The sequence below is a fragment of the Trichosurus vulpecula genome, chromosome 1 (genome assembly GCF_011100635.1).
Source record: "Trichosurus vulpecula isolate mTriVul1 chromosome 1, mTriVul1.pri, whole genome shotgun sequence".
Lineage (NCBI taxonomy): Eukaryota > Metazoa > Chordata > Mammalia > Diprotodontia > Phalangeridae > Trichosurus > Trichosurus vulpecula.
Genome location: NC_050573.1, coordinates 24,286,712 through 24,313,863, shown reverse-complemented (window position 1 = coordinate 24,313,863; position 27,152 = coordinate 24,286,712). Strand labels below are relative to the sequence as shown.

Below are 27,152 nucleotides of genomic sequence, written 5' to 3'. Positions count from 1 at the left end.
TTTCTGAAATCCACCTCCTCATCATTTCTTATGGAACAATAATATTCTATTACATTCATATCCACAACTTCTTCAGCCATTCCCCAAATGATGGGCATCCCCTCAGTTCCCAATTCTTTGCCACCACAAAAAGAGCTGTTATAAATATTTTTGTACATGTGGGAAGGAAACTGAGTCCTGAAGAAGTGCTTAAGAACATGGTTAATAACTGGAAAGGATGCTGTATCTGGACCCAGGGGGGATCCCTACCCACCTCTGTGACTTTTGGCAAATTGTCTGAATCCTCTTTGGACCTATTTTCTCATCTGGAAAATGAAGGGATTGGACTAGATGAGAATGCTTCCGTCTGTCTGTAGTCTTCTGGGAATTGTAGGATAATCACTGGAAGGGACCTCAGAGATATCCCTTTTACAGATGAAGAAACTGAGGCCCAGAGAACTCAAGCCCTACTGAAGGTCATGCTGGTAATAGTAAGAAAGATAGATCTCTACCCCAGGTCTTCTGACCCCAAAGCTAATACTTTCCACTGTAACACATTGCCTCCTCCCAAGGTGTGTGTGTGTGGAAAGGGGAGGGAGGGAGGCCAGAAATCAAAGAATCCCAAAATAATAGAATTAAACTGAAGTGAAAAATTAGATAGATTTATCTGATATAATTCAGTAGAATTAAACCCAATCAAACCTAACCGAAAGAATCCCAGGATAATGGAATTAGGGCTCGTAGAGCCATCAGACATCTAGTCCAACCCCTCATTTTATAAATGAAGAAACTGCGGGCCTAGAAAGGTGAAGGGGACTTTTCCAAGGTCACACAGGGAACAAGTGATCAGGGCAGGATTTGAATTCATGTCCTTTGACTCCAGATCCAGTACTGTTTCCACCCTTCCCACTAGCACACACATATTTTTTGGAACTTAGCTTTGAAGAATCACTAGGACCTTAAATAAGTCACATCACATCCCTGAGGCCTCAGTTTCAGTGCTTGGCACATAGTAGGTGCTTAATAAATGTTTATTAATTGATTGATCTGTAAAATGAGGGGTTGGTCTAGAGAAGGCCTCAAGGTAACAGGTTCCCCACCCCTTCTGTACATGGACCAGCTTTAGATCTCTGATCCTATGATCCCATGACCTGGATTGGTAAGCTAAGAGATGGCAAAGCCAGGAAGCAGGGCTAGAGCCCTGTGTGCCACAGCAGAGTCTGGGTTCTCTCTGTCCCCTTGTTGATAGGAAGTTTCCTCCCAGCATCCCTTTGCTCTCCATGTTTCACCCCCACCTGGAAGCCATGTTGCTTCCCCAGTGATTTCAATACACCAGAACCAGGCTCCCTGTTGTAAAGCCCTTGGGGGCTAAGCTTTGTTAGTATTGCTTCCATCTCCATGACAACCATCAGACGATACCTAATCTGAGGGAAGCAAAATGTGAGATGGGTATTTATGTACAATTGCCTGATATTACTGGTAGACTGAACCACAAGGGGATTACCAGGCTACTGAGCTGCTTTCTCACAAACTAAGCTCTTCTTTTCCATGTTGGATTCCTCTGACTTACTTCAGCCAAACAGAGACAAGAGGGAGGGGAATCCTTTCCCAACTATTACTGTGTGGTATGGGGGAAAGAGGGCAGAGTTTGGACTTGGAGAACCTGAGTTCAAAGCCAGGCTCTCCCACTTAGTCCTTCTATAACCTTGGACAAGTGGGCCTCTCCAGGCCTCAATTTTGTCCCCTGTAAAATGAGAAGGTCAAACCAGACCACCTCAAAATTCCTTTCCAGCTCTAAGCCTCTAATCCTGTGTGAAATAGGGCCAAGCTTCTGTATAATCCAGGTTTAGTGGAAATTCCAGTTTTACAAAGTCAAAATTCAACATACCATCAATTTCAAGAAGCATTTTTTTAAAAGCACCTGCTATAATCCAGGCACCGTGCTAGGCATCAGAGATCCAAAATAAAAATGAAAGTAGGCTCTGTTCTCAAGAAACTTCCTACATCCTACTGAAACCACAAAGAAGTGCCTTCCAAGGAATGGAAGGGGAGGAATTATCTTCTATTTATTTTGTAAGAAGCAGTATGATACAGCAGAGAGTGAGAACTTGTCTGGGTTCAAGCTCCATCTTGGACACATACCAGCTGTGTGACCCTGGATAAGTCACTTAACCCCAAAACACCCTTGGCAGCTCTCCAAGACTATAGGTTGCAAAGTAGGGGTAGTGATCTGCCTTAGTGAATACAGTTTCCTCAGCTGGGAGTGTCCTATATCAATGAAATCACTGGTCTGGTCTAAAATGCTCTGCATATATTTTGTGTACATACATACGTACATACGTGTGTGTGTGTGTGTGTGTGTGTGTGTGTGCTCCATTGGAGTATAAACCCTTTGAAGGAAAAAACTGTTTCATTTCCATCTTTGTATCCCCAGGGACTACCCAGCACAATACCAGGCACATGGCAGACACATAGTACATGCTTATTGATTGATCAATAGGAAGGTTTGAATGATGTTTTAATGTCATTTTTATGTATGCCATTTCTGTAGGGGAGAAAGAATATACATCTTTTCTGATCATTTTCTTCAGAAAAAAATGGTGTACTAGCTTAGTTGAATTTTCTAACCTCAATTCTTCAGAAACCGAAGTTTCTGTGATTCTCAGGTTCCTTATCTATCATCTGGATTAGCTGTGTGACCTCATGCCTACTAGACATGCCCTCAGTTTTTTTCATCTGTGAAATGGGGTTAATAGTTCCTGCCCTTTCTAACTTACCAGATTGCATAAGAATTAAACAACACTGACTAGGAAAGTTCTTTGAAACCTTACCTGAGACCAGGGGAGGGAGGAGTGTACCGAACCTGCTATTTGGTTTGGGGGACTCAGAATGGCAGAATGTCCCCCACCACTGAAGGTTGGCACTTACTCGGAAGATTACAGTCTCAAAGAGTTTTCTAGGGCTCTGAGACTTTAATTGGCTTGCCTCAAGTCATAAAAACCAGTGTCATCACAACAACAACCAGAATCTGAGGCAGGTTTCTAACCTCAGCCTTCCTGACTCCAAGGCTGGCACTATCCACTACACCATCCTGTTCTCACAGTTATTGTCTAGAAAAAGCTTTGTAAAACTTTCAAATACCAGATAGTAGATATTGCATAACTTCAGGCACTTAGGAGACAGATAATTTTGTGGCATTGGACAGTATTCAGAGAGTAAGTGGGAAGAAATACTTCTCTTGGCTGAGATGCCAAAAGAAACAAATGCTGAGTTCTCTAAGGAAAAAAAAGGAGGGCATCAATTTCATCTCCAAAATGAGGAGCTTGGACCAGATCAGTCAGTCATGGTGCTAAGTTCTGGGGCTACAGCTAAAGGCAAAAAAAAATTGTCCCTGCCCTCAGGGAGCTGACATTCTAATAATGGGAGAGAAGCTATGTAAAGAGTTGTTTGTGTTGTTCACTTGTTTCAGTCATGTCCAACTATTCATGATCCCATTTGGGGTTTTCTTGGTAAAGATACTGGAGTGATTTGCCATTTCCTTCTCCAGCTCATTTTATAGATGCGGAAACTGAGGCAAACAGGGTTAAGTGACTTGTCCAGGGCCACACAGCTAGAAAGTGTCTCAGGCTAGATCTAAACTCAGGAAGATAAGTCATCCTGACTCCTAGCCACTGTACAACTAGCTATTCTGTTGGAAAGAGTCAGGTATATCCAAGATACAATATGAGTAAGGGTGGTCATCTATTTATCTATATCAATGGTGTCAAACTCAAACAGAAATTAATTCCTGTAGCCCACATATTAGAAAACCACAGATTAACATTATCTATGTTGTTCTGTATTTATATTTATTTTGTTAATCATTTTCTAGTTATAGTTTTATTTGGCTTGGACTACACTGGAGAAGGGAATTTGACACCTCTGATCTATACAGACCCTTCTGGTTCTAAATTCTTTGATTCTTCTCTCTCCTACACTACAAGCAAGCCCAGATTCACCCGTTCTTCCTTGATTTGGTGAAAGGTCCAGATAAAGCCACAAGGGAAACAAGTCTATTTCTTTTCATGTACTCCCTCCATTCCAACTGAACTGACCCACCCACTAATGTTCCTTCTACATGTCATTCCCTCTCTGAACCTTTGTGCAGTCTCTCCCATGTCTGGAATGCTCTCCCTCCTTACCTCTGCCTCCCAGAATCCCTTGCTTCCTTCATACAGCTCTGGTGCCCCTCTCCTACCCAATACCTTTCTTAATTCCACCCACCCCCAATTGTTAGTACTCTCTCAGACTGTTATATTTTTCTCTTTGTATGCCCAATGCCTAGCATTGGCATATGTGCCTGGCACATTTTCAGCACCTGATAAATATATATAAATAAATATTATATAAATAAATATATAAATATTTATAAATATCATTTATATAAATAAATTATATAAAAATATAAATATATATTTATATAATTTATATATAATATTATATAATATATAAAATATATGAATATTTATAAATATAAATTATCTATAAATATATAAATATTTATATATAAATAATCTAAATATATATAAATAAATATAAATATAAAAATTGAATTGAATAGATCTGAAGGCTAATGACTGTCCCTATAGATTCAGAGCAAGGAAGAAGACTATTGGGCTATATCCATCAAACTGACCAGTCAAATATAATGACCTCATTTTTAAAAGGCCTCAAATGACATGATTACAGAAAGTATAATGAACAAATCTCTGAGTTCTGAGTATTAAAAGATTCTACCCTTGCCCCCCTAGAAAGTAAGGTAGGGGTCCTGGGAGGAGCACCCAAGCAGTTGGTCTGTCACAAGCAATTTACATAAAAGTCTTCCTCAATCATGTTAAGTAGCGCTGATGGCTAGAATACCCCATTCTCCTGTGGGATGATGCTTTAAAGACAGGAAATTAGCTTGTTAATCCCCTGAGACAGGAGGAGCTTTAATGAAAGTTCAGGTCAAGCATTTAGCTCTTAATTCTAGTTCTATCCTCTGGGAACATGTCTTGACTATCTTACAGTCTTCACCTAAGAAGTTCTGACTTACCAGTTTGGACGAAAAGGGCAGTTTTTAAAATCCGAATATTCATAACCTTGCTATATAGTGTTTCATTTTCTTGCCCTTTTCAGGGCTACCTGACTCAGGTGTCTACCTGCCACCCAACTCTTACCTGTGGTTCCAAGAAACTGTAGCATGTACCCTAGTAAAACCTTCTCTGCAGATCAGCTAAAGCAGGTTGAGGGTAACTGATGAGTCTCAAATCCATTGGTAAGTTAGGGGCCGTGAAGACTTCCCTGGGTGGAATGGGCAGATGACAACAATTTGTTCCAGTGGCCATCAAGATAGAGGAAGCAGGCACTGTGGAACATATAAAGCTTGGTTAGACACCAAAAACACCAAGGTCATCTACTGCTCTCTGAGCTATCACCAATCATCTTGACTTTTGTCTTGTCATTGGACGCCAGTGACTCTGGAAGAAAAAGTAAAGCTGACAACACTCTGCCTCACTTAACTCCAATTCATGCATGAGGCAAAAGGTTCATTTTCTTTCATTTTTGGTCCAAATGATTTTCTTTCTCAACTCATCTGAACCTGTATCCAGGCACACATTAAAGTTCTTATCCCTTCTGATGCTTCAGGGAGGGCCAGAGAGCCAACATAGACCGTGTGGTGACAATGATGATAGCTGAGTTTATATAGCTCTTTATGGTTTGCCAAGCAAGCACCTGATAAAATTATTTCATTCGATCCTTTGGAATATAGCCATGAGTGTGCTGGAGTCAGCTCAAACCAATTCATGAGATCCAATCATTAAAATTTCAATATGATCATTTATGCCTCAGAAATTGGTGAATGCTGCAGATTAGAACTTTATTATTATTACTTAATTTATTGTTTGGGCCTAAGAAAGTGATGGGAAAAATGTTAATAATGCAAATTAGTTTAAACGTGTGTTCTGCTTTTCAAGGAGCCAGCTGGTAAATATTTCCCCCCACACCCCTGAAGGCAAGAACTGTTTCATTTCTGTCTTCTTGGTGCCTAGCTAAGTGTCTGGCACCAAATAGGTGATCAATGAGTGCTTGTTGATTGGTTGGTCTTCACAGTAGTCCTATGAGGTAGGTGCTATTCGTATATCCATTTAACAGATAGGGAATCTGAGGCCCAGGGTCACACAGATGTGATTAAAACAGACCCCAGACTCAAGCCTTCCTGACTCCATGTTCAGGACTCTACCCACCACGTCATGCTGAAGGCAGGGAAAAGCTTTGAAAGGAGATGATATTACTGGATAGTACTGTAAAATTTACAGAGCGCTGTATGTGCGTCATTTCATTTGAGCCTCATGGAAATCCTATGAGATGAGGTCGACAGTTATCCCCACGCTACAGGGAAAGGCAGAATAGATAAAAGTCTGGCCCTGAGACCAGCACTAAAGCATGCTGGCCATAGGACCTTGGCAATTTACTCAGCCTCTCAGGTCTCTAAGCAGTTCTGAAGATTTCAGAGGAGGCTCCAACCTGCGTTGACAGAGGAAATATCCCATATCTCTGAAACCACAGGTCCTCTCCTCATTCCTGATTTATGGATAAGAAACTAAGACATGTAAAATGACTTGTCTACCGTCACACAGTAATAGCTGTCATTTATATAGCACTTGTGTATCTCTGGCAACGTGGCTGCTCACCCACTGTTGCCAGGGTCTACCTCCAGGAAGCTGGAGCCACACTCTGGTTAAATGAAGGGGCTAACCCAGGCTGAGGGTAACCAACAGGCCTCAGACGCATTAGTGAGTTAGCAGGGTGTCTACCCCAAGCATCTGAAGACTTCCCCTGGTGGAATGGGCGGATAAGAACAATCTGTTCCAGGTCTGGGGAGAGCTTAGAACTTAGACTTCAAAGACACCAAGGCCGTCCAACTGCATCCTGGGCCATCACCAGCGATCTTGACTTTGTCCTGCCACTGGACTTTGATGACTCTGGAAGAGAGAGCGAGGCTGACGACTTTGTGCAGCTCTGAGTCAGTTAAATCCAATTCACTCGCAAGTCAAGACATCACCCGTGATGTCATTGGTCCTCTTCGAGAACTAAGGACAAACAACCCCAACAGCCCTTAAGGGCTTGTGAATCTTCATAATAGCCCTGGGAAGTAGATGCTATCCCATTTTACAGATGAGGAAACTGAAACATAAGGAGGCAGAGGGTCACATGGCTAATAAGTATCCAAGGCAGGATTTGAACCTCTATCTTCTTTCATCAGGTCCAATTCCCTATCTACTGCAAGACATTAATTTTGACTAGAGCTAGTCGACTTGCCTCATCGTCCTCTACTTCTTAGAGTTCTGTATGGAAATCATTTTCTCTGGCATCCTGATTCTAGTGAAAGCATTCTGTATTCTGATAGGGGACATGATAGGGGAGGAGGAGACTTGGAGATTGTGCTCGGCGTTTCTCTGTCTGCCCTGAATTTAAACTAGTTCATGAGAACTTCACTCCCAATTCCCACCTGTCCTCATACTTCCTTGCATGGGAGGAAAATCAGCTCAAGGTAGTTTTTCCAGTGACCTTGGTACTGCCTGGCTTTGAAAACAGAAATATTTGGAATTCCAGGAAGACCAGAGTTCAGCATAGCATTTCCAAAGCTTTGGGTGGGGGAAGGAGAATGTCCTTGAAAATCTCTAAGAGGGCATGTTCTTAGGAAACTGGGCACTGCCTTGATTCAGCTTTACCACGATTCTTTAGCTTGAATGCTTAATATCAGTAAATCAATCAAAATTTATTAAGCACCTGCTTTGTGCCATGGCACTCTGCTAAGCACTGAAGATTCAAAAAATGAGGCAAAGGACAGTCCCTGCCCTCAAGGATCTTATAATCTAATGCTGTCTCCGAGACCACATGCAAACAAACACACAAAGCAAGCTATATACAGGATAAATTGTTGTTGTTTTTGGCTTGTTTCGTCATGACCCCATTTGGGGTTTCCTTGGCAGATATACTGGAGTGGTTTGCCATTTCCTTCTCCAGCTCATTTTATAGATGGGGAAACTGAGGCAAACAGGGTGAAGTGTTGCCCAGGATCACACAGCTAGTAAGTATCTGAGGCCAGATTTGAACTCAGGAATATGAGTCTTCCTGATTCCAAACCCAGTGTTCTATCCACTGTGTCACCTAGTTGTCCCATAGAAGATAGATAGGAAATGATTAACAGAGGGAAGGCAGTGGAATTAAGAGGGTTGGGAAAGGCTTCCTGTAGAAGGTGGGGTTGTAGTTGGGATTTAAAGGAAACCAGAGAGATCCATAGGTTGAGTGGAAGAGGGGGAGTAATAGTCAGTGAGAATACCCGAGAGATGGAGGGTCTAGTTCATAGAACAGCCCTCCTGGCTGCCATTAGATGGAAGAATACATGTCAAGGAGTAAGGTGTAAGAAGAATGGAAAGGATATGAGGGGACTAAGCTATGAAGGGCTCTGAATGCCAAACAGGGCATTTTGTGTTTCATCCTGGATGCAATAAGGAGCCACTGGAGTTTATTGAGTAGGGGTGGTAACAGGTCTGATAAGACCTGCCCTTTAGGAAAAAATCACTTTAGTGACTGAATAGAGAATGGAGTGGAGTGGGCAGGCAGACCCCCAGCAGCTATTACAATAGTCCAGGTACGAGGTGATGAGGGCCTGCACCAAGGGGGTAGCAGTGGCAGAGGAGAGAAGGGGGAATATTCAAGATTGGCAAAGGTGAAATAGCAGACAGTGGCATCAGATTGTTTATGAGGGGTGAGAGATAGTGAGGAGTCCAGGCTGACTCCTAGGTTGGGAGCCTGAGGGACTGAGAGGATGGCGGGGCCCTCGATACTGATAGGGAAGGAAGGTAGAAAGTGGGGGAAGAGTTCAGGGGAAAGACAACGAATTCTATTTTCCTTTTTTTTTTGGAGGGGGGAAGGCAGGGCAATTGGGGTTAAGTGACTTGCCCAAGGTCACATAGCTAGTAAGTATGTCATGTGTCTGAAGCTGGATTTGAACTCAGGTCCTCCTGACTCCAGGGCCTGTGCTCTACTCACTGCACCATCTAGCTGCCCCAAGATGTTTTAAATGGAGTTGAAGATGTGAGATTTGAAGTCAGCAGAGAGATAGGGGTAGGACCCCATTTTGGGGATGTCTGATGTTACCTTTCTTTGCTAGTAGAAAAAGAAACTCTAGGGGCAGCTAGAATAGAGCAGTGAATGGAGCACTGGCCCTGTAGTCAGGACGACCTGAGTTTAAATCCAGCCTCAGACATTTGACACTTACTAACTGTGTGACCTTGGGCAAGTCAGTTAACCCCAATTGCCTTGCTTTTCCCTTAAAGAAAAAGAAACTGTAGAACCCTTGTCCCTTGAGAATGTCGGATCTTCTGGAAGAGACCTCCAGGGTCATCTTGTCTAACCCCCTCACTTTACAGGTAAGGAAAGTGAGGCCTGGGTGCTTGCAGGATCCTCAAGCGATCGTCTTATATCTCTCCTACCAACATCCTTGAAAGGTTGTCTATACTCTCTGCCTCACCTTCCTCTCCTCTTGTGTACCCAACCCCTTGCAATCTGACTTCTGATCTCATCACTCAATCGCTCTCTCTAGGGAATCCTCTCTGACTCGTCAAATCCCATGGCCTTTTCTCAGTTTTCAAACTTCTCAGCCCTCTGTTGCATTTGACACTGTTTTTCACCCTCTCTGGATACTCTCTCTTTGTTCTCCTACCTGTCTGACTACGCCTTCTAACTTTCCTTTGCCGTTTCATGATTCATGTCACATGCAGCTGGGGGTATTTCCCAAGATTCTGTCCTAGGCCCTCCTCCCCCTTTTTAACCTCATCTGCTGTCATGGATTTAACTATCAGCTCTCTGCGGATGACTCCCAGAAACTGTTCCTTTTCTTCATTTGTATCCCTTTGGCCTAGCACAGTGCTGGCACATTGTAGGCACATATTAATTGATTGACTGTAAGGCCATTGCTGAAGAAGCCACGACCTAGATTTGGGCAGGGTGGGAAAGAGGCTCTCCTACTTCACGGCCACAAGTAGGAAGGAAGCTATCTGATAGCTCACTATTTGAACTAATTATTCTGCCTAATCTGGTGCTGAGTTCAGTTGTTTCTGCTCTGCTGAGGCCTTCTATGTTTCAGTGCCCTGGGACAAAGCCCCAGCTGCCCACACCTACTCATAGCTCTTTTCCTAATAGGTAGTGAGGTTCAAGGTATATTCCCTTGCTCGGATAGTGGGGAAGCTGGCTCTGTCTATAACTTCTCCAGAGAACCATGGATGAAGCTTCAATAGATGGGCCGAAAGCCTCCCTACCCCAGCAAGTGGCCAGCCTCTTTTTCCCAGTCTTTATAGTTAGTCTGGCATTAGAATCAATGTGATTTCTCCAATCACTTTGTTCTCTCCTGGAAAGGAAGGTTTAAGAATAGAAACTGAAGCATTTCTGCAGAAAGGGAAATAAAGACTTTTTTATTCCTAGCTTTTGTTTTTGTGTGAACTCCAATTATATATCCCTCTGCAGAGAATCTTCCTTTGTAAATAAAGAACAATGCCTTTTTAAAAATATTTCATTTTTCCCCAATTACTTGTAAAGACAATTTTAAACATTCATTTTTAAAATATTTTGAGTTCCAAATTTTGTCCCTTCCTCTCTCACCTCCCCTCTCTGACATGGTAAATAACTTGATATGGGTTATACATGTTCAGTCATGCAAAACATATTACCATGTTAGTCATGCTGTGAGAGAAGACACAGATCCAAAGGAAAAACCAAGAAAATAAAAATGAAAACCATGAAAAAAATTCAGAAAGTGAAAAATAGGATGCTTCAACCTTCAACCTCCATCAGATCTTTTCCTGGACATGGATAGCATTTTCATCATGAGTCCTTTAGAATTGTCTTAGATCATTGTATTGAGGAGAATAGCTAAGTCATTCACAGCTGATCATCACACAATGTTGCTGTTACTGTATAAGGCGTTCTCCTGGTTCTGCTCATTTCAATTTGCATAAATTCATATAAGTCTTCCCAGGTTTTTCTGAAATCAGCCTAGAGCAATGGCTTTGTAAGAAGGTGTGATGTGTCTAAGAGGCAGCTAGAACACAGCAAATAGAGAGCAGGAGCTCCAGCCTTGAGGAGACCTGGGCTCAAGTCCTACCTCTAACACACACTGGCTGTGTGACCAGGCAAGTTGCTGAGCCTCTCAGAGCTCTTGGCAGCTCCGTAAGACTGTAAGTGGCAGAGTAATTGTTGGGCAGTGTTGGTGGATTGATTGGGAATTCCCTGCAAAGTTTGGATGCAGTCAAAAGGCTGTATTTGAGGATCTAGAGAGCCACATGTGGCCTTGAGGCTGCATATTCTCCACCCCTGCACCTGTACCAATGAAATCACAGGTTCTGTTTAAAAAAAAACACACTACAATTATTCATTTTCCCATATGCATTCATTCGGTGAGCATTTATTGCATGCCTGCTATTAACAGATGTTGTGCTAGGTACACAGATACTGCCCTCAAGAAGCTTACATTCTATCAATCAACAAAAATGCATTAAGCTGTTATAATGTGTCAGGCCCAATGTATAGTGCTGAAGAAACAAAGAAAAAACCAAAACAGGAGCACACATTCTATCAATCAACAAATTTTTTGTTACTGTTTTTCTATCATGGCTGACTCTTTGTGACCCCGTTTGGGGTTTTCTTGGCAAAGATACTGGAGCAGTTTGCTATTTCCCTCTTTAACTCAGTTTACAGATGAGGAAACTGAGCCAATCAGAGTTCAGTGACTTGCCCAGGATCACACAGCTAGTAAGTGTCTGAAGCCAGATTTGAACTTACAAAAGTGAGTCTTCCTAACTCCAGGCTCAGCACTCTAGCCACTGAGCCATCTAGCTGTCTCTGAAAACTCATTAAGCTCTTACTATGTGTCAGGCCCAATGCATAGTGGTAGAGTTACAAAGAAGAAGCCAAAACAAGCCTAAAGGGGCTTACATTTTATCAATCAACACAATTTTTTGCTGCTCAGTTGTGTCTGACTTTTCATGACCCCATTTGGGGTTTTTTAGGCAAAGGTACTAGAGTGGTTTGCTATTCCATTCTCTAGCTCATTTTGCAGGTGAGGAAACTGAGGCAAACAGGGTGAAGTGACTTGCCCAGGGTCACACAGCTAGGAAGTGTCTGAACTCAAGAAAATGAGTCTTCCTGATTCCAGGCCCAGCACTCTCTCCTTTGAGCCATCTAGCTGCCTCCAAAAATGTATCAAGCTCTTATGATGTTCCAGGCATTATATAGTGCTAGAGATACAAAGAAAAAGCCAAAACAAGCCCTGCCCTCAAGGAGCTTACCTTCTAATGTGGAAGCTAAAGTGTGGACAAATAAATCATCAAAAAATGCATACAAAACAGGATAGCCTCAGAGGGAAACCTATCTTCCATCTGATACCATTCAATCCACAGGTACTTATTTACATAAGATGCTTCCCCTAAAGGCTAAGAGAATCCAGTGTCTATTAATTCCCCTTGGCAGAGGCCTCACACAGTGCCCAGTCCAACCTGTACCTGACCAGGTATGCCTGACAAGCGACTATGAGGAGTATGCTGTTGAGTAGATTCTGTTAGAGATAGATTTGACAATCTAGGTCCCTTTCAACTCAGAAACCCTGTGATTGTGTTTACTCAGGCTGCCTCTGTCTGAAGACTTTCAGTGAAGGAGCACGGGCTGCCTCCCCATTAGCTCATTCCTCTTTGGGGCACCTTTGATGCTTAGGATTTTTTTTTCTTTCCATAGATCCTAAGGGTGCCTCTCTGCAGCTCCTTCACCCCCATCCCAACGTTGCTCCTCATTCTTCCTTCTAGGGCCAAGCAGAACTCGGCTAATTAATCCCTCCTCCATGTGCCTGACTTTCGGATACTTCTCATGTCCTCCCTAAGCCAAGCTGAACATCACTAGCTCCCCTAACAGATTCTCGCATGGCAGGGGTGAAGCCCTTCACCTTCCTCTCATCATCCCCTGAATCCTGGACAGTTTGTTAAAGACTTTCCTAACAATGGCAAGGTCTGGTGCAGTAGATAGAGCGCTGGGCTTTGGAATCAGCAAGGCTCATCTTGATGAGTTCAGATCCAGCCTCAGACACTTCCTAGCGGTGTGACCCTGGACAAGTCACTAAACCCTGTTTGCCTCAGTTCCCTCATCCATAAAATGAGCTGGAAAAGGAAATGGCAAACCGCTCCAGTATCTTTGCAAGAAAACCCCAAATGGGGTCACGAAGAGTCAGACACAACTGAACCTCACGATAGCCTCAGGAAGTAGGTGCTATTATTTGCTTCATTTTACAGATGAGGAAACTGAGGCAGACAGATTAAGTGACCCGTCGAGGGTCACACAGCTATTAAGTATCTGAGTCTAGATTTGAACTAACTAACTCCAGTTAGTTACAGCAAAGACAAATTTGTTCTACTTTGGGGGGCAGCTGTAATCGAGGAGGTTTTTCCTTTTTTCAAGCCTAAATTGGACTCTTTACAATGTCCACCCTTTCACAACTTCCACTCCTTGTTTTCCTCTGGGAAAGAGCGGGAGGGGGGGGAGGGGACAGTGGGACATAGGACAAACTAATTCCTCTTCTCCCCAACGGCTCTACAGCCACTTGAAAGCATCCAAAGTCCTCTTGCCTCTTCTCTTCTCCAGGCAAAGCAGACCTAGTTTCTTCAAGTGCTGTTCATATCCCACACTTAGTATAGTACATTAGCATTAAGCACATAGTAAGTGCTTAGCATTAAGCACATAGTAGGAGCTTAATAAATACTAGTTGACTGATTGACCTTCATCCATCCTGGTTGCTCTTCTCTGTATACTCATTACTTAACCTCTCTGGCCTCAGTTTCTTCAGCTGTAAAATGAGAGGATTAGACTAGATAATCTCCAAGGTCCCTTTTAGCTCTAAGTCTGTGATCTTATGATTTACCTTGTTTAAACCCTGAGAAGGCTTTAATAATGTTCCAGTTAGTTGAATGATGTGTTAATGCTGACCCAACCTGCTTCTCTAAAAAGCTTTTTTTTTTTTCATTCTCAAAACAAAAGATAGATCCTGGTTACCTTAAACTTTAGTGGGTCTGTGAACTATAACCCACACTTGGTGTAGTCACATGTCTCAATAACCTTGCCCTACATACCAGTGAAATCTATTTGAAATGACAGATTAATGATCTCATTCATTCAGCCATTCATTCAATAAACATTTCTTTGAAAACTTATCGGCCATTCCGTTAAGCCACAAATTGCTGAGGTGCGGATCTCATTACTTTTTTAGTAGGACTATGTGCCAAGGACTGGGAAGACACTGAGCCAATTCTATTATGTTAGTCCTTGAGAACACTGAAAGGCTCTATTCCCTCTGGACCTTTTCTAAGAGTTTTTTATTAGACCGGCATGGGCATCTGACATTCCAGTGTAACCTTGCCTCTCAGAAATGAGAGTAGTTAACGTTGGTCCCTTTTTCCCCCTTTTCAATTAAAATCAGTGATTCTGGGGAGGTCAGTCTTTGATGTCTGTATTTGTATCAGTATCTAAAATAACAATCACTCTTTAAAGTTTAGCAAGTTCTCATTCATTTATTCTTGCAGCAAACATCTCCTAAGTTCCTGCCATGTGCAGTGCTCCATGATGATGACAAAGATGTTGGTGGATACATTGTGGTGTGACAGCTATAGGGCCAGCCTTAGAGTCTGAAAGACCCGGGTGCAAGGCCTACTTCTTGGTAGACCTATCAAATGGGTGACCATCAGCAATTCATTTAAGCTTTCAGTGCCTTGAGTCAACTCTCTATGACTTTTTGTTGCAGAGAATTTGCAGTTAGAAAAAGTTTCCATACCAAAGTGTTCCCTATACTGATGTTTGGAAATCATAGTCCTCTATTCAGGAAACTCTCTAACTTGGGGTTGGAAATTCCCAAGATCCTCTCTTCTCCAGCTTGCCCATGAATTTGAACCAGGACAAAATGGAAGGGAAAGAGTCATGGTCATTGTTCTCTGCATGTGTGTGTATGTATGTATATATAATATTTAAAATATGTCGTATTTAGAAATATATTACATATAAAAACATCTTATATGCACATATATACGTGTGTGTGTATGTGTGTATGTGGTGATGATGTCAGAAAAACCCAAGGTTAAAAAAGGAAAAGGGGGAACCTGTCATTTCTAATCTCCCTTTGGGACCATGATTGAACTGTTCCCCATGAAAAGCACATGCACTAGCTCCAATACTCAGTCAGCTAGGTGGCTCTGTGGATAGGGTGTGGGGCCTGGAGTCAGGAAGACTCATCTTCCTGAGTTCAAATCTGACCTCAAACACTTACTAGCTGTGTGACCCTGGGCAAGTCACTTCATTGTGTTTACCTCGGTTTCCTCTGCATAATGAGCTAGAGAAGGAAATGGCAAACCACTTCAGGATCTTTGCCGAGAAAACCCCAAGTGGGGCCACAGAGAATCAGGCACCTGAAAAAGGACTAAAATAAAATAAAATATTCAGCCAGCAGAGTGGATTTCACCTGTCTGTGTCTGTCTGATACTTGGGGTCTACTTCATCATTCAAAAATTTGTCTTCCAGAAATTCAGTTGACTCCATGTTTTCCCTCTTAATTTATTGGGACAGGAAGGCTACCACAGAAACTAGGTGGTGAAATGGATAGAGCTCCAGGCTTGGAGTCAAGAAGACCTGAATTCAAATCTAACCTCAGATATTTACTAACTGTATGGCCCTGAGCAAGCCACTTACCCTCTGTTTGCCTCAGTTTCCTCATCTGTAAAACAGGGGTAATAATAATACCCACTTCCCAGGATTGTTTTATGAGGACCAAATGAGAATGATTGTAAAGAGTTTGGCTCAGTGCCTGGTACACCGTGAGCTCTATGTAAATGCAGACAGCAATCAGTGCTGGCAGAGAGTCCTAGAAGGACACAGAGTCAGAACTGGGAGAACAGAGAATGTCAGAGCTGGGAGGGCCCTTAGAACAAGGAATGTCAGAGCTGGAGGGGCCTTAGAACAAGGAATATCAGAACTGGAGGGGCCTTAGAACAAGGAAGATCAGAGCTGGGAGGGGCCTTCGAACAGGGAATATCAGAGCTGGGACAGGTCTCAGGAGAGAGAATTGTCAGGGCTGGGGGGAGCCTTGGAAAGTAGAATGCCAGCTCTAGAAGGAAACTTAGAATCTAGGATGTCGGAGTTGGAAGGAACCTTTGAGGCAGAGCATCTAGTCTGATTCCTTATTTTAAGCAGCTTGGCCAAAATTGCCAGAGAGCTCACTCACTAATCCCATGTTGTCTGGCAGACGTGGGCCTTCCCAGACCATGCACATTGGGCTGTTCCCAAGGTAGCGGCATCTCATTAAGCGCTGGTCCAAAATGAAAAGCCTGGGAACAGGATGAGATGTATCTACTTCATCTGGAGAAATTCTCGGAATTCTCACTTAAATCACTTGTTCGATGTGAACTCCACGGGTGATTTGGCCAAGAGGTATTTTTCAGCTGTTAGTACAAGATGTTCTCTGACTTGCAGTGAGCTCAGTGTGGTGGGTGAAAAATGCAGCCCGTCTCTTGTCATAGGACCCTAAGGGGAGCTGACTTGTTCAGCCAGGAACAAAAGACCTCAGGCAGGAGCAACGGCACCTTCCAGAGCATGAAATGAACTGATTTCCCACCAAGATCTCAATTTGAGGAACCTTTTTGTACCTCCATATTAATGATGATGATGATATTGAGAGACCTAGCTAGAAGCTTTCAAAATGATCATTTACGACCTTGGGGAGAGCACTTTCTGTTGAGTGGTGAGGACCAATGCCAGATTTCAAAGGGATTGGGGTGGGGCGGGGCAGTGAGGACTAAGTAAGTGGAACAAAAGGGTACAGATCTCTTTTTCTAGAAGTCTGGCTGTGAAAGGGAAGATAATGAGAGAGTGATAGCTACAAGGGGAAATGAAGGGTTTGGGGAAGGAAGGGATAGGAAGAGATTTGGGCATGTTGGTAGTCAGCAGGGAAGGAACCAGAGGGTAAGGAGAGGTTAAAAAAAATTGGGGAGAGGGAAGGATGATTGAATGAATAGGATCCCAGAGGACATGAGATCTCACCTCCTACACTTACCAGTTGTATTATTTTGAGCCAATCACTTTCTCATTTCCTCAGTTTCCTCATTTGCAAAATAAAGGGGGGCAGGACTTAATGGCCTCTAAAGTCTTTTCCAGCTTTAAGATTGTGTTCCTATGTGTCTAATAAATACCATGAGAGGTACAAAGTAGCAATGAGGGCATAAGAGAAAGACTAGTGTCCTTTTCTAAGCTGCAATCTGCTCATCTTATATAAATAGATTATATATATACACTGTGTGTACATATACACATACATATATGGATATACAAATATGTATATTTACATATACATATACATATGTGTATATGCATGTGTGTATGTATATATATATATATGTAAAACATACCTGATACTGCTTCCTTATAGAATTGTTGCAAAAATTAAATCATATATGTGTGAAATTTTTCCCCAGATTTCCTCTAAGGTCCCTTTTAGCTCTGAATCTATGAAACTAATCTGGGACACTTCCCAGCTTGCACTCATGCTCACAGGTTGAATCCCCAAATGGTGGCTGGCTGCTTCTCCCTCTCGGGATTCTAGTGGTAACCCTGAGGAGCTGTGCTTCTAGCACTGAAGTTCTTGAGCCCCTACTGGTATGCTTCTCATCAACAATCAGCCAGTTGACTTAACTAGCTTTTAGAAAGGCAGTATAAGAACAGTTGATACAAAACATTGTCTCCAAAAGCCTGGGATGCACTCACGTAAATAAACACACAAAGTCCGTAGTGGGGGTAGAGAAGTGGGCACAAACTTAGAGTACATTGATAGTGAGGTACATGTATAGAGATCACATGTGGCAAAGGAGAACCTTCTAACTCCTGGCCCTAGACATAATTTTCTCTCTTTGTGTACTCCTTCCATACTTTCCCTTAGGCATAGCTCTCTACTAGGTTCCAAAAGCCTGTGACTTTCTAGAGTCGGTAGCCATTACTTGAAGGATCATGCCCCTAAAGCTGTCATCCTTCAATGACTGCCTTTCCACAGTCACATGCCATTAGTGTGTGCCTCTGTTCCTGATACAGGGAATTCCTCGGCCATCTGCTACTGAGACTCTAATACATATTGCCATTACCACCATCCTCTTAAAAATCATACAGTTTCTGTCTAGACAATGCCATCTCAGTCAGGAAAACAAAAACACACACACAAAAACACAGAGACCGCCATATATTCATAGACCCACAGGAGCCAGGTGGGAGATGAGGCAGCCCCCATTCCTCCACCCAGCTCCCTGGATATAGCTCAAGCAGTCCTCATGCTTTCAAGCCAAAAGAAGAGAGAGGGAGAGGGGATGGAGGGAGGGGGAGGTCATTGCTCTTTTTGAATATCCACTAAGTAACAGCTCAGCAGCCAGGTAGAGAACTCTTCAAATCCCGGAGTCATCAAGTCTTTTGACTCAGCAGCCAATTAGAGGAATCTTCTTCATCAGCCAGTAACAAGGGCCACATGTCAGGCCTGGCTATAAGGAGCCTCCCCAAGTTTGAAGTGGACACGGGGCCAGGCAGGGGACTATCCATACATGCTTTGTAGAACCCATCAGGAAGGGCAAATCGGAGCATGCTCTGTGTCGGTTACACTGCTATTCGTGCTACTGGCATCCCACTTCATATTCCTCGGGTCTTTCTTTTCCTATGGAGCTCCTATCAATGCTAATCAATGTTCTCTATACAGTGGAGAGAAAAGAGCCTTTTTATCCACAGGAGATCTACTAAAATAAGGCCCTTCTGCCGACCTTAAGCATTTCAGGCATTTTTCGAAGAATGTGAGCATTTCACTGATGGAAACATCATACTAAAACTGAGACTGATGGATCTGCAATCAGACGCCCTAAGTACAGATCTTAGCTCTGCAATCTCTTATCTGTGTGATTCTTCCCAAGTCACTTAACTTTCCTGAGACTCAGCTTCTTAATTTGTAAAATGAGAGGGATGCACTTAATGATCTACATCAGGACTGTCCAAAGTGTGACTGTGGCCTACAGTGCAATTTATGAGGCCTGCCTGCAAGCATAGAAATTTACAGAAATGCTTTAGTAAATGAAGCCGAGCTACCGCAGAGCTCTCACTAAAATGGCAAATCAAAACATATTGTCTATTGTTTCAAAAAAACCTAAGGTTGGACAGCCCTGGTCTACACCAAGGTCCCTTCCAGCTCTGATATTCTGCACTTTACTTCTAGACGCCCACCAGGGACACAAAACTAGCAAAGACACTGCACCTGCCCTCAAGGGTCTTGCAATCTATTAAAGGGATATGATGGGGTAGCTGGGTTGCATTGAATAGAGCGCTGAACTTTTCCATCAGGATAGACCTAAGTTCGAATCCTGTCTTAGATACTTACCTGCTGTGTAACCCTAGGTAAGTCACTTCACCTGTTTGCCTCAGTTTCCTCATCTGTAAATTGAGCTGGAGAAGGAAATGGAAAAATCACTCCAGTATCTTTGCCAAGAAAACCCCAAATGGGGTCACGGAGAGTCAGACACTGCTGACACAACTGAAGAATCCCAGCAAGAGAATCGTTGCCCTAACACCATTCAGTCCTTCTGTAGACACCTCCTCTAAGGGATTTCCCTTCAACCTAGTCACACGTGAACTCAATAAATACTGTTAATTAAAATAATTGAAGACTTCCTTCTCTTCTTTCTCTGATCATTACCTTAATCAATTTCAGAAAGGAATCCTTCTTGGGCTGATCAAGCTTCCCCTTTAGAAAATGCCTAGGCCTTGAATAAGAAACAATTCATTGCAGGACATGGGTTTGAGAATTGATAATTTTTTAAAAAACCGATAAAGTTTTCTCATTCAGATTAGGCTAAGGACTTACTCTCCTAATAGCTAGGTGGCACAGTGGATAGAGCCCTGGGCCCGGAGTCAGGAAGACCTGAAATCAAATCCAGACTCAAACACTTCCTGGCTGTGTGACCCTGGATGAGTCACTTAGCTTCCGTCTGCCTCAGTTTCCTCATCTGTAAAGTGGGAGGAATAGTAGCACCTACCTCCCAGGATTGTTTTGAGAATCAAATGAGATAATATTTGTAAGGCATTAGCACAATGCCTGGCACATAGTAGGTGCTTGTTCTCTTCCCTTCTCTAGTGCATACCTAAAAAGGAAAGGGGAGAAGCTTAGTATGCTTCCACACCAGCTAACAGAAGTTTTCTCTGCCCTGGGTGTGAACCAGAATCTTTCTATGAGAAGGAAGCAAATGACCTACTTTGAAAAGGGATGTTAACTCCTCCAGGCTTTGAGATTGGAGCGAGTCACTTTCCCCCAACAGGGTCCCAGTTTTCTCATTGGTGAAACAAGGGGGTTAGGCTACATGGTCCCTTCTGCCTCTGCTGCTTTTCTCCCTGTGTGCCCTTCGGAGTTATTTAACCTCTCTGCCTCAATTTCCCCATCTATTGAAGAGGTGAGATTAGGTGGCCTCTGAGATTCTTTCTGGCTCTAGAATTCGTTTTTCCAGCTGGCCAATAGCCTTAGGGTAAATATCCGGTCCTAGATTACCCTTCCACCTGCAGGGTTACAAGTAACTCCTTGAGTCCTCATTCAAGTCAGGGCAAGGCAACAAGCATTTATTAAGTGCTTACTGTGTGCCAGGCACAGATCAGCCTGGATTATACAAATACTAACTGAAAGAAAAGACGGTCCCTGCCCCCTGGGAGCTTACAGTCTAGTGGGGGAAGACCACCCATAAAAGGAAGCTGAAAAGGGCAGTTAGGGAGACAGTTGGGGAATGCAGCCTGGGGAGGAATGAAGACCCAGCTAGCCCAGGCATCCTCCTTCAAATGGAGATTCTGGAAGCAGCTGGCCAATCAGAGGAAGAGGCAACAGGAGGAGAAGGTGATTCTGACGAGAGAGGTCCAGGAGTGAAGGGAACTTCAGGGGGAAAAGAGAAAAGGCTTCTGGGACCTGATAGAGAAACTGGAGAATGTCGGGAGAGCAGCCTTCAGAGAAACAGGCATTGGACAGCGGCTGATGGGCCGGTTGTCGGCCAAGGGACCTTTTTCAAAAGCTGATTTGCCTTACAACTTTTCTCTGTGGCCCTGACCTACTTTGCTGCAGGGCATTTATTCCGGCAGGGGACCCACTTCTAGCTGAGGGAGGCCAGGGAGAGCTACAATCATCTGCTAAATCACAGAGGACTCTGTGAGCTCAATATAATTCAACACCAGGATATGGCTGCCAGGAAAACTAATAGACAAGACCCTTTATCTCCCCCGGGGGCCTCCATCTCCTTGTCTGTAAAATGAGGAGATTGGACCAGATAATCTCTGAGGGCCCTTTCAGCTCTAGATCTGCAACCTTTTAACTCAGGTCTTAACCTGATGTCTGTGTATTTAATTTTTAATATTTTGATATTATTTAATTTATTTAATGATTTAAATCTATTTAATATTTTGATATATTGCTATTTAATGCTTTTAATACAATATTAATCAATATAAAATTTTAATATTTTATATATGGCTATTTAATGCTTTTCATATGATTAATAAATATAAAAATATTTAATATGTTAATAATTAAGTTTCAATATAATTGATTTCCTTTGCAACGCTCTTTGTTTTATTTTATGCATTTAAAAACTTTATTCTGGGAAGAAATCCTTAGGCCAAAGGGGCCCATGACACACCAAAAAAATGTCTAAGAACTCCTGCCACAAATTCTTCAAGCTAACCTTGTACTGCACAGTTTTAGGACCTGACAGCCTCCCATCACGTCAATGTCTGATTAAGTTCAGCAAAAGAATTATGGGAAATACAAAATGGTCCAGGGAGAATCAAGGCCCCACCCCACTGTCTCTCCATTAAAATCCTTGCGGTCTCTTCTATTCCCAGGCATCAGAAGTGGAACGCCAGCTCTCCATGCAAGTCCACGCCCTCCGAGAAGACTTCCGAGAGAAAAATTCCTCATCCAACCAACACATCATCCGACTGGAGAGTCTCCAGGCTGAAGTGAGTCTCCCAAAGGAAGGGCTTAGTTAAACATGTTTCTCCGGTCTCAGGCAATATGGCAGGTCTTTTGGTAGGGATCCTTCTCAACCAAGGAAGTAAAACCAGAATGAACCCATACTCCAAAGGTACCCAAAGTAATGGGGAATGGAGTGGGAAGGAAACGCTTGGATTTCATCCTTCTGGCTAGCCAGTGATCCAGAGACCAGGCTATGCCCAGAGATATGGCTCAGAACTACCGCTCATGGCTCATAATCAGGAATGTAGCCTATGGTTTTCTCCCTTTAATAATATTCTCCTCCTGAGATTCTGCCTGCAGAACCAGGACACAGTATTTTTGTATCCTAGGCAAGATTTGAATATTGCATTCCTCTCCCTGGGCTGAATTGAGGAATTGAGCCCCTAATTAATAATCAATATAATCAATCGACGAGATAATATTTGTAAGAGTGCTTAGCACAGTGTTCGGTACATAGTAAGCACTATATAAATGTTTACTCCCTTTCTTTCCCTCCCTTCAATGAGAAAGCATTTATTAATTTACGTACTATGTGCCAGATGCTGTGCTATGTACTGGGCATACAGATTAAAAAGTGAAACTATCCCTGCCCTCAAGGACCTTACATTCTATTTTTGGAAAGAGTATGTATGCATGTAAGCATAATCAAAATAAAAGCAAAGTAATCAGAGAGAGGGAAAAATACTAGTAAGCTAGGAGGACCGAGAAAGTTTTACATGTAGGCTTTCAATGTGCCCATAAATATCTATAGGCCATGAAAAGGGGAATTTTCTGGCATCAAAACTGTCTATTTAGTTAAAAAAAATGAATATTCTGAAATGACTCTTGCATGCCCCTGTACGGTGCACACGCCCTAGGCAACAACATAATTGCCCATACCTAGTTCTGGTTCTGCCTATCAGAAAACTCTCATAAGGCCTAGATGACAATTATTTTCTCTCTCCCTTTTCTATTCAGTTCTGTTCACATTAATTAAGTGTACAGGAAAGGCCACAACATACCAAGTCCCTCCAAGTCAACAAGCAAGCATTAAGTAAGTGCTTACTATGTGCCAAGCACTGTGCTAAGTGCTAGGGCTACAAAGAAAGGCAAAAACAGCCTCTGCCCTCAAGAAGCTTACATTCTTTTTTTGTTGTTTTTGTTGTCTTATACCTTTTTTTTATTTTTAGTTTACAACACTCAGTTCTACATAATTTTGACTTCCAGATTTTCTTCCCCCCTCCCCTGGTCCCTCCCCAAGACGGCATGGAATCCGACATATCTTCTACGTATAACTTCTCACTGAACTTGGGAAGGGGAGGGACAAGCTGTAAAAAAAATAATAGGTCCATGCAATTTGAGAATGTGAAGGATCAACAGCTGGGAGTGAGGGTGGGGGGTGGAGGTGGGGGACTAGAAAAGAAAAACCTCTTGGAATAGGTGGGATTAAAACTGAGCCTTGAAGGAAGTCAGAAAAATGAAGAAACCCAGCATTCCAGACAAAGGTTACAGCCAGTGCAAAGGTGTGGAGATAGGAAATGAGGCAGCACGTTCAAGGGACTGCAAAGAGGCTGGTGATGCTGGTATGTAGTATGTGGAGAAGACTGAGCTATTAAAAAAACAAATAAACGTAGAAGCTTGGGAAAGGGCCAAGTTAGGAGAGCTTTAGTTCCCAAACAGAGGTGTTTCCCTTTTAACCTGGAGGTAATAGGGAGCTACTGGAGCTCATAGAGCAGGAGTTATAGGACAAGAACTCCATTTTGGAAAACCTAACTTGGGCAGCAGAGCAGAGGATAGATTGTAACGGGGAGAGACATCAGGCAGATGCTACATCTGCTTTGTAGGTGTCATATAAACTCTAATTGGTTCCTGTTGTCTCCCACATAGTAGGCACTTAATATCTGTTTTGCATGATTGATAGATAATTATAGAACAATGAAATTATGAAATCTTGTATGGAAGTGTCTCCTGAGCCAATAAAAGATTCTTCATTGAAGATTTTCCCCTCTATCTTCTGCTCAAGTAGGCAGCGATTCTTTTACTAAATGGGAACCAAAAAGGGGCTAAGTATGGTACCAGGGAAAGCGTGCCAGATTTGGAACCCAAGGACCTGGGTTCAAATCCTGGGTCAGCCACTTGTTACTTTTATAACCTTGAATAAGTTATTTCATCTCTCTGGGCCTCCTTTTACCCATCTGTAAAATGAAGGGGTTGGATTGGATGGCCTCTGAGCTCCTAGCTCAAAATCAATGCCAATCTAGGTGATAACTGCATTATTGGGAGAGAGGAGGAGATGGAGAGGGTTGGTGTGGCCTTCTGCCTGTGACAGTGGGCTTGAGGGTTGCTAGGAAAGGATCGCTGGAGCTGGTCCCCAAAGAAGCCCCTTGATGTACAGTGAAATTGAACACTGGATTTTCCTGGGTTCAAATCCCAGCTCTGCAACTTATGGCCTTGGGCAGACCACATGACTTCCCAAGGTCTCAGTCTCCTTCTCTGTAAAAGGAGGCAGTTGGACTCAGCTCCAGAGGTATGATCCAGGGTGCTCCTGCCCTTTGGAGAATGGCTTGAAGGTAGGGTTTTTTCCTCCCCTGCAATCTGTCAAACTCGTCTCTTTTCTTCTTTCTCCTCTCATCCTCTTCCTCCCTCCTTTCCCCTCTTCCCACTGGTCCCAAGCAGCAGGTACTTGAAGTAAGTAGAGTTTGTTCTCTCGGAATTCCACACACCCATCTGTGATCATCTGTGTGCATGCCTGGTGCTCAAGCTGCTTCTGGGTCCTTCCGCCTTCAGAGCCCCCATCCTGCTGCTCCCCCCTTCCTTCCTCCTCCCCCTCCTCCCCCCGCTCTCCTTGGGCCTCTCATTGGGCAAGGCCATTCTCAGGGAGCCTCATGGCTGGGTTTGATCCCATTTCTAGGGTTCAGGGTAAGGGACCCCAATGCTTCATGCGTGCTCTTCCCTTCATTGCCATCACATTCAGCTCTCTAGGCCATGGTGCTGGGCTAATTATTTTGTCTTTGTAAAGCCAAATTTCTTCTTGCTACCACTGTGACCTTGGGTAAGTTATTCTGATTCCCCAGGTATTTCCTCACCTGTAAACTGAGGCAGTTGGGGCAGGTAACTTCTCTAAGGTCCCTTCTAACTCTAAACATAGGAACCTCAATCATATCACGTACTAGACTTGTTGTCAGGAAGACCCAAGTCCAAATCCTGTCCATGTACTATATTTGGAGTCAGGAAGACCCAAGTTCAAAGCCTGTACCAGATGCTTACTGGCTAAGTGACCCTGGACAAGTCACTTCCCCAATCTAGTCCTCAGTTTTCTCGTCCATAAAATGAAGTGATTCAGCTCAGTGGCCTTTAAGGTTTCTCCAACTCTTCACAACCCCATTTGGAGTTTTCTTAGCAAAGATACTAGAGCAGTTTGCCATTTCCCTCTCCAGCCCATTTTACTGATGGGGAAACTGAGGCAGACAGGGTGAAGTGACTTGCCCAAGGTCACACAGCTAGTGCATGTCTGAGGTCAGATTTGAACTCAGGAAGATGAGTCTTGGTGACTGAAGGCCTGGTGCTCTGTGCACCTAGCTGCCTAAGGTCTCATCTAGCTCTAAGTTAACCTCAGGGAAAGCCCTAGCATCCTCCATATGTGGCCGAGTCACAAGTCAGCTTCTTTGGGCCTCAATTTCTTCGTCTGTAAAATGAGCATGTTAGACGAGCTAGTCCCTTAAAGTCCCTTTATAGGAACTTTATAGGGCAGTTGGTGGCGCGGCGAATAGAGCGCCAGCCCCGGAGTCAGGAGGACCTGAGTTCAAATGTGATCTCACACACTAACTGGCGGTGTGACACTGGACAAGTCGCTCAACCCTGTTTACCTCAGTTTCCTCATGTGTCAAAGGAGCTGGAGAAGGAAACGGACAACCATGCCAGTATCTTTGCCAAGAAAACCCCAAATGGGGTCAAGGAGAGTCAGATACAATTGCAAGGGCCAAACAATATAAAGTCTCTTCTGGCTTTCGAGTTATGATTCTCTTTAAGCTATTTCAGAGGTTTCAGGGTGGCTAGGAATCATTCTGCCTGAGGCACTGGCTGGGACTTGGAAGACCAAGATTATCCATGGGAGAAAAATTTCAGAAGGGGAGGAAGGATTTCAACGATGACCCACTCAAGGAAGAAAGTTCTTCATACAGGCCTCTTTGCCCTCCATCCATGCATGGAATGGTGGCTTCATTCATGAAAGGGGCTGGGGCCACTCACCTGGACATGCACTGCAGAGACATGATGGCTTTGTATACAGTATTCCTTTGTTGGCGCCAGATACCTGATCTCCTTGGGCTGAGGCCACGTGCTTCTCTTTCACAGGACATCAGCTAGGGGGAATCTGTACACAGGGAGCAGAATCATAATGCTAAAGTCAGTGGGGGGAGGGAGGTTTGCTGCAGGAAAGGAGCCCAAAGGAAAGGGAAGGATGCTTCTGGGAGGGCCTCAAGTCCTTAAAACTTCAGTTTAAAGTCTCCCCCATAAAATTCTACAATCAAATCATAACACATTACATGCTGCCCAACGTAGGAAAGCTCTGGAAGCCACAAGAAATTAGGAGAGGCATGTAAGGCTAGAGAACATCTGGCCTACAGTCAGGAGACTGTTAGTGTGCTAGCTAGCTAAGTCCACAGGTTCCCCACCCCTGGGTTAGGGTCTAGAGAGCTGGCAGAAAGGATATCTCAATAGAGATATCTCTATGGGGCACAGCAGAGTGACCAACTGAGAATGCCACACCTGGGGCGAAGTTTGTGGGAAGGGCCTCATCAATCCCCAGAAAGTCCACCAGAAAGCTGGAGGGCGCAGAGGAGTCAGAGGGACAGAAGCCTAGTAAGCAGAGAGCAGTTCCCACTTAAACATTCAACCCCGAACTTTGAGGCAGCTCTGTTTTTTCACCTGCCTCCCCTGACCTGTCCCCGTCCAGAATGTCCACGGGACAGAATGGTCCAGCCACTGTTTCCACACCCCACCAACGCCATCCTCAAATCAGAGCACCAAAGGTTAATCCATCTAGACCGGCTTGGGCAGG

At 43.5% G+C, this 27,152-nt stretch overlaps 1 protein-coding gene across 2 annotated transcripts in view; it reads left to right on the top strand.

Annotated features, from left to right (window-relative positions):
• Positions 1-27,152, top strand: part of BICDL1 (BICD family like cargo adaptor 1) — a 134,714-nt gene that overhangs the window by 48,788 nt on the left and 58,774 nt on the right. For both annotated transcript variants that reach the window (XM_036740826.1, XM_036740825.1), the window contains exon 3: positions 21,982-22,098. In XM_036740826.1, the coding sequence (XP_036596721.1) occupies positions 21,982-22,098 (117 nt within the window). The remainder of the gene's footprint in view (positions 1-21,981; positions 22,099-27,152) is intronic.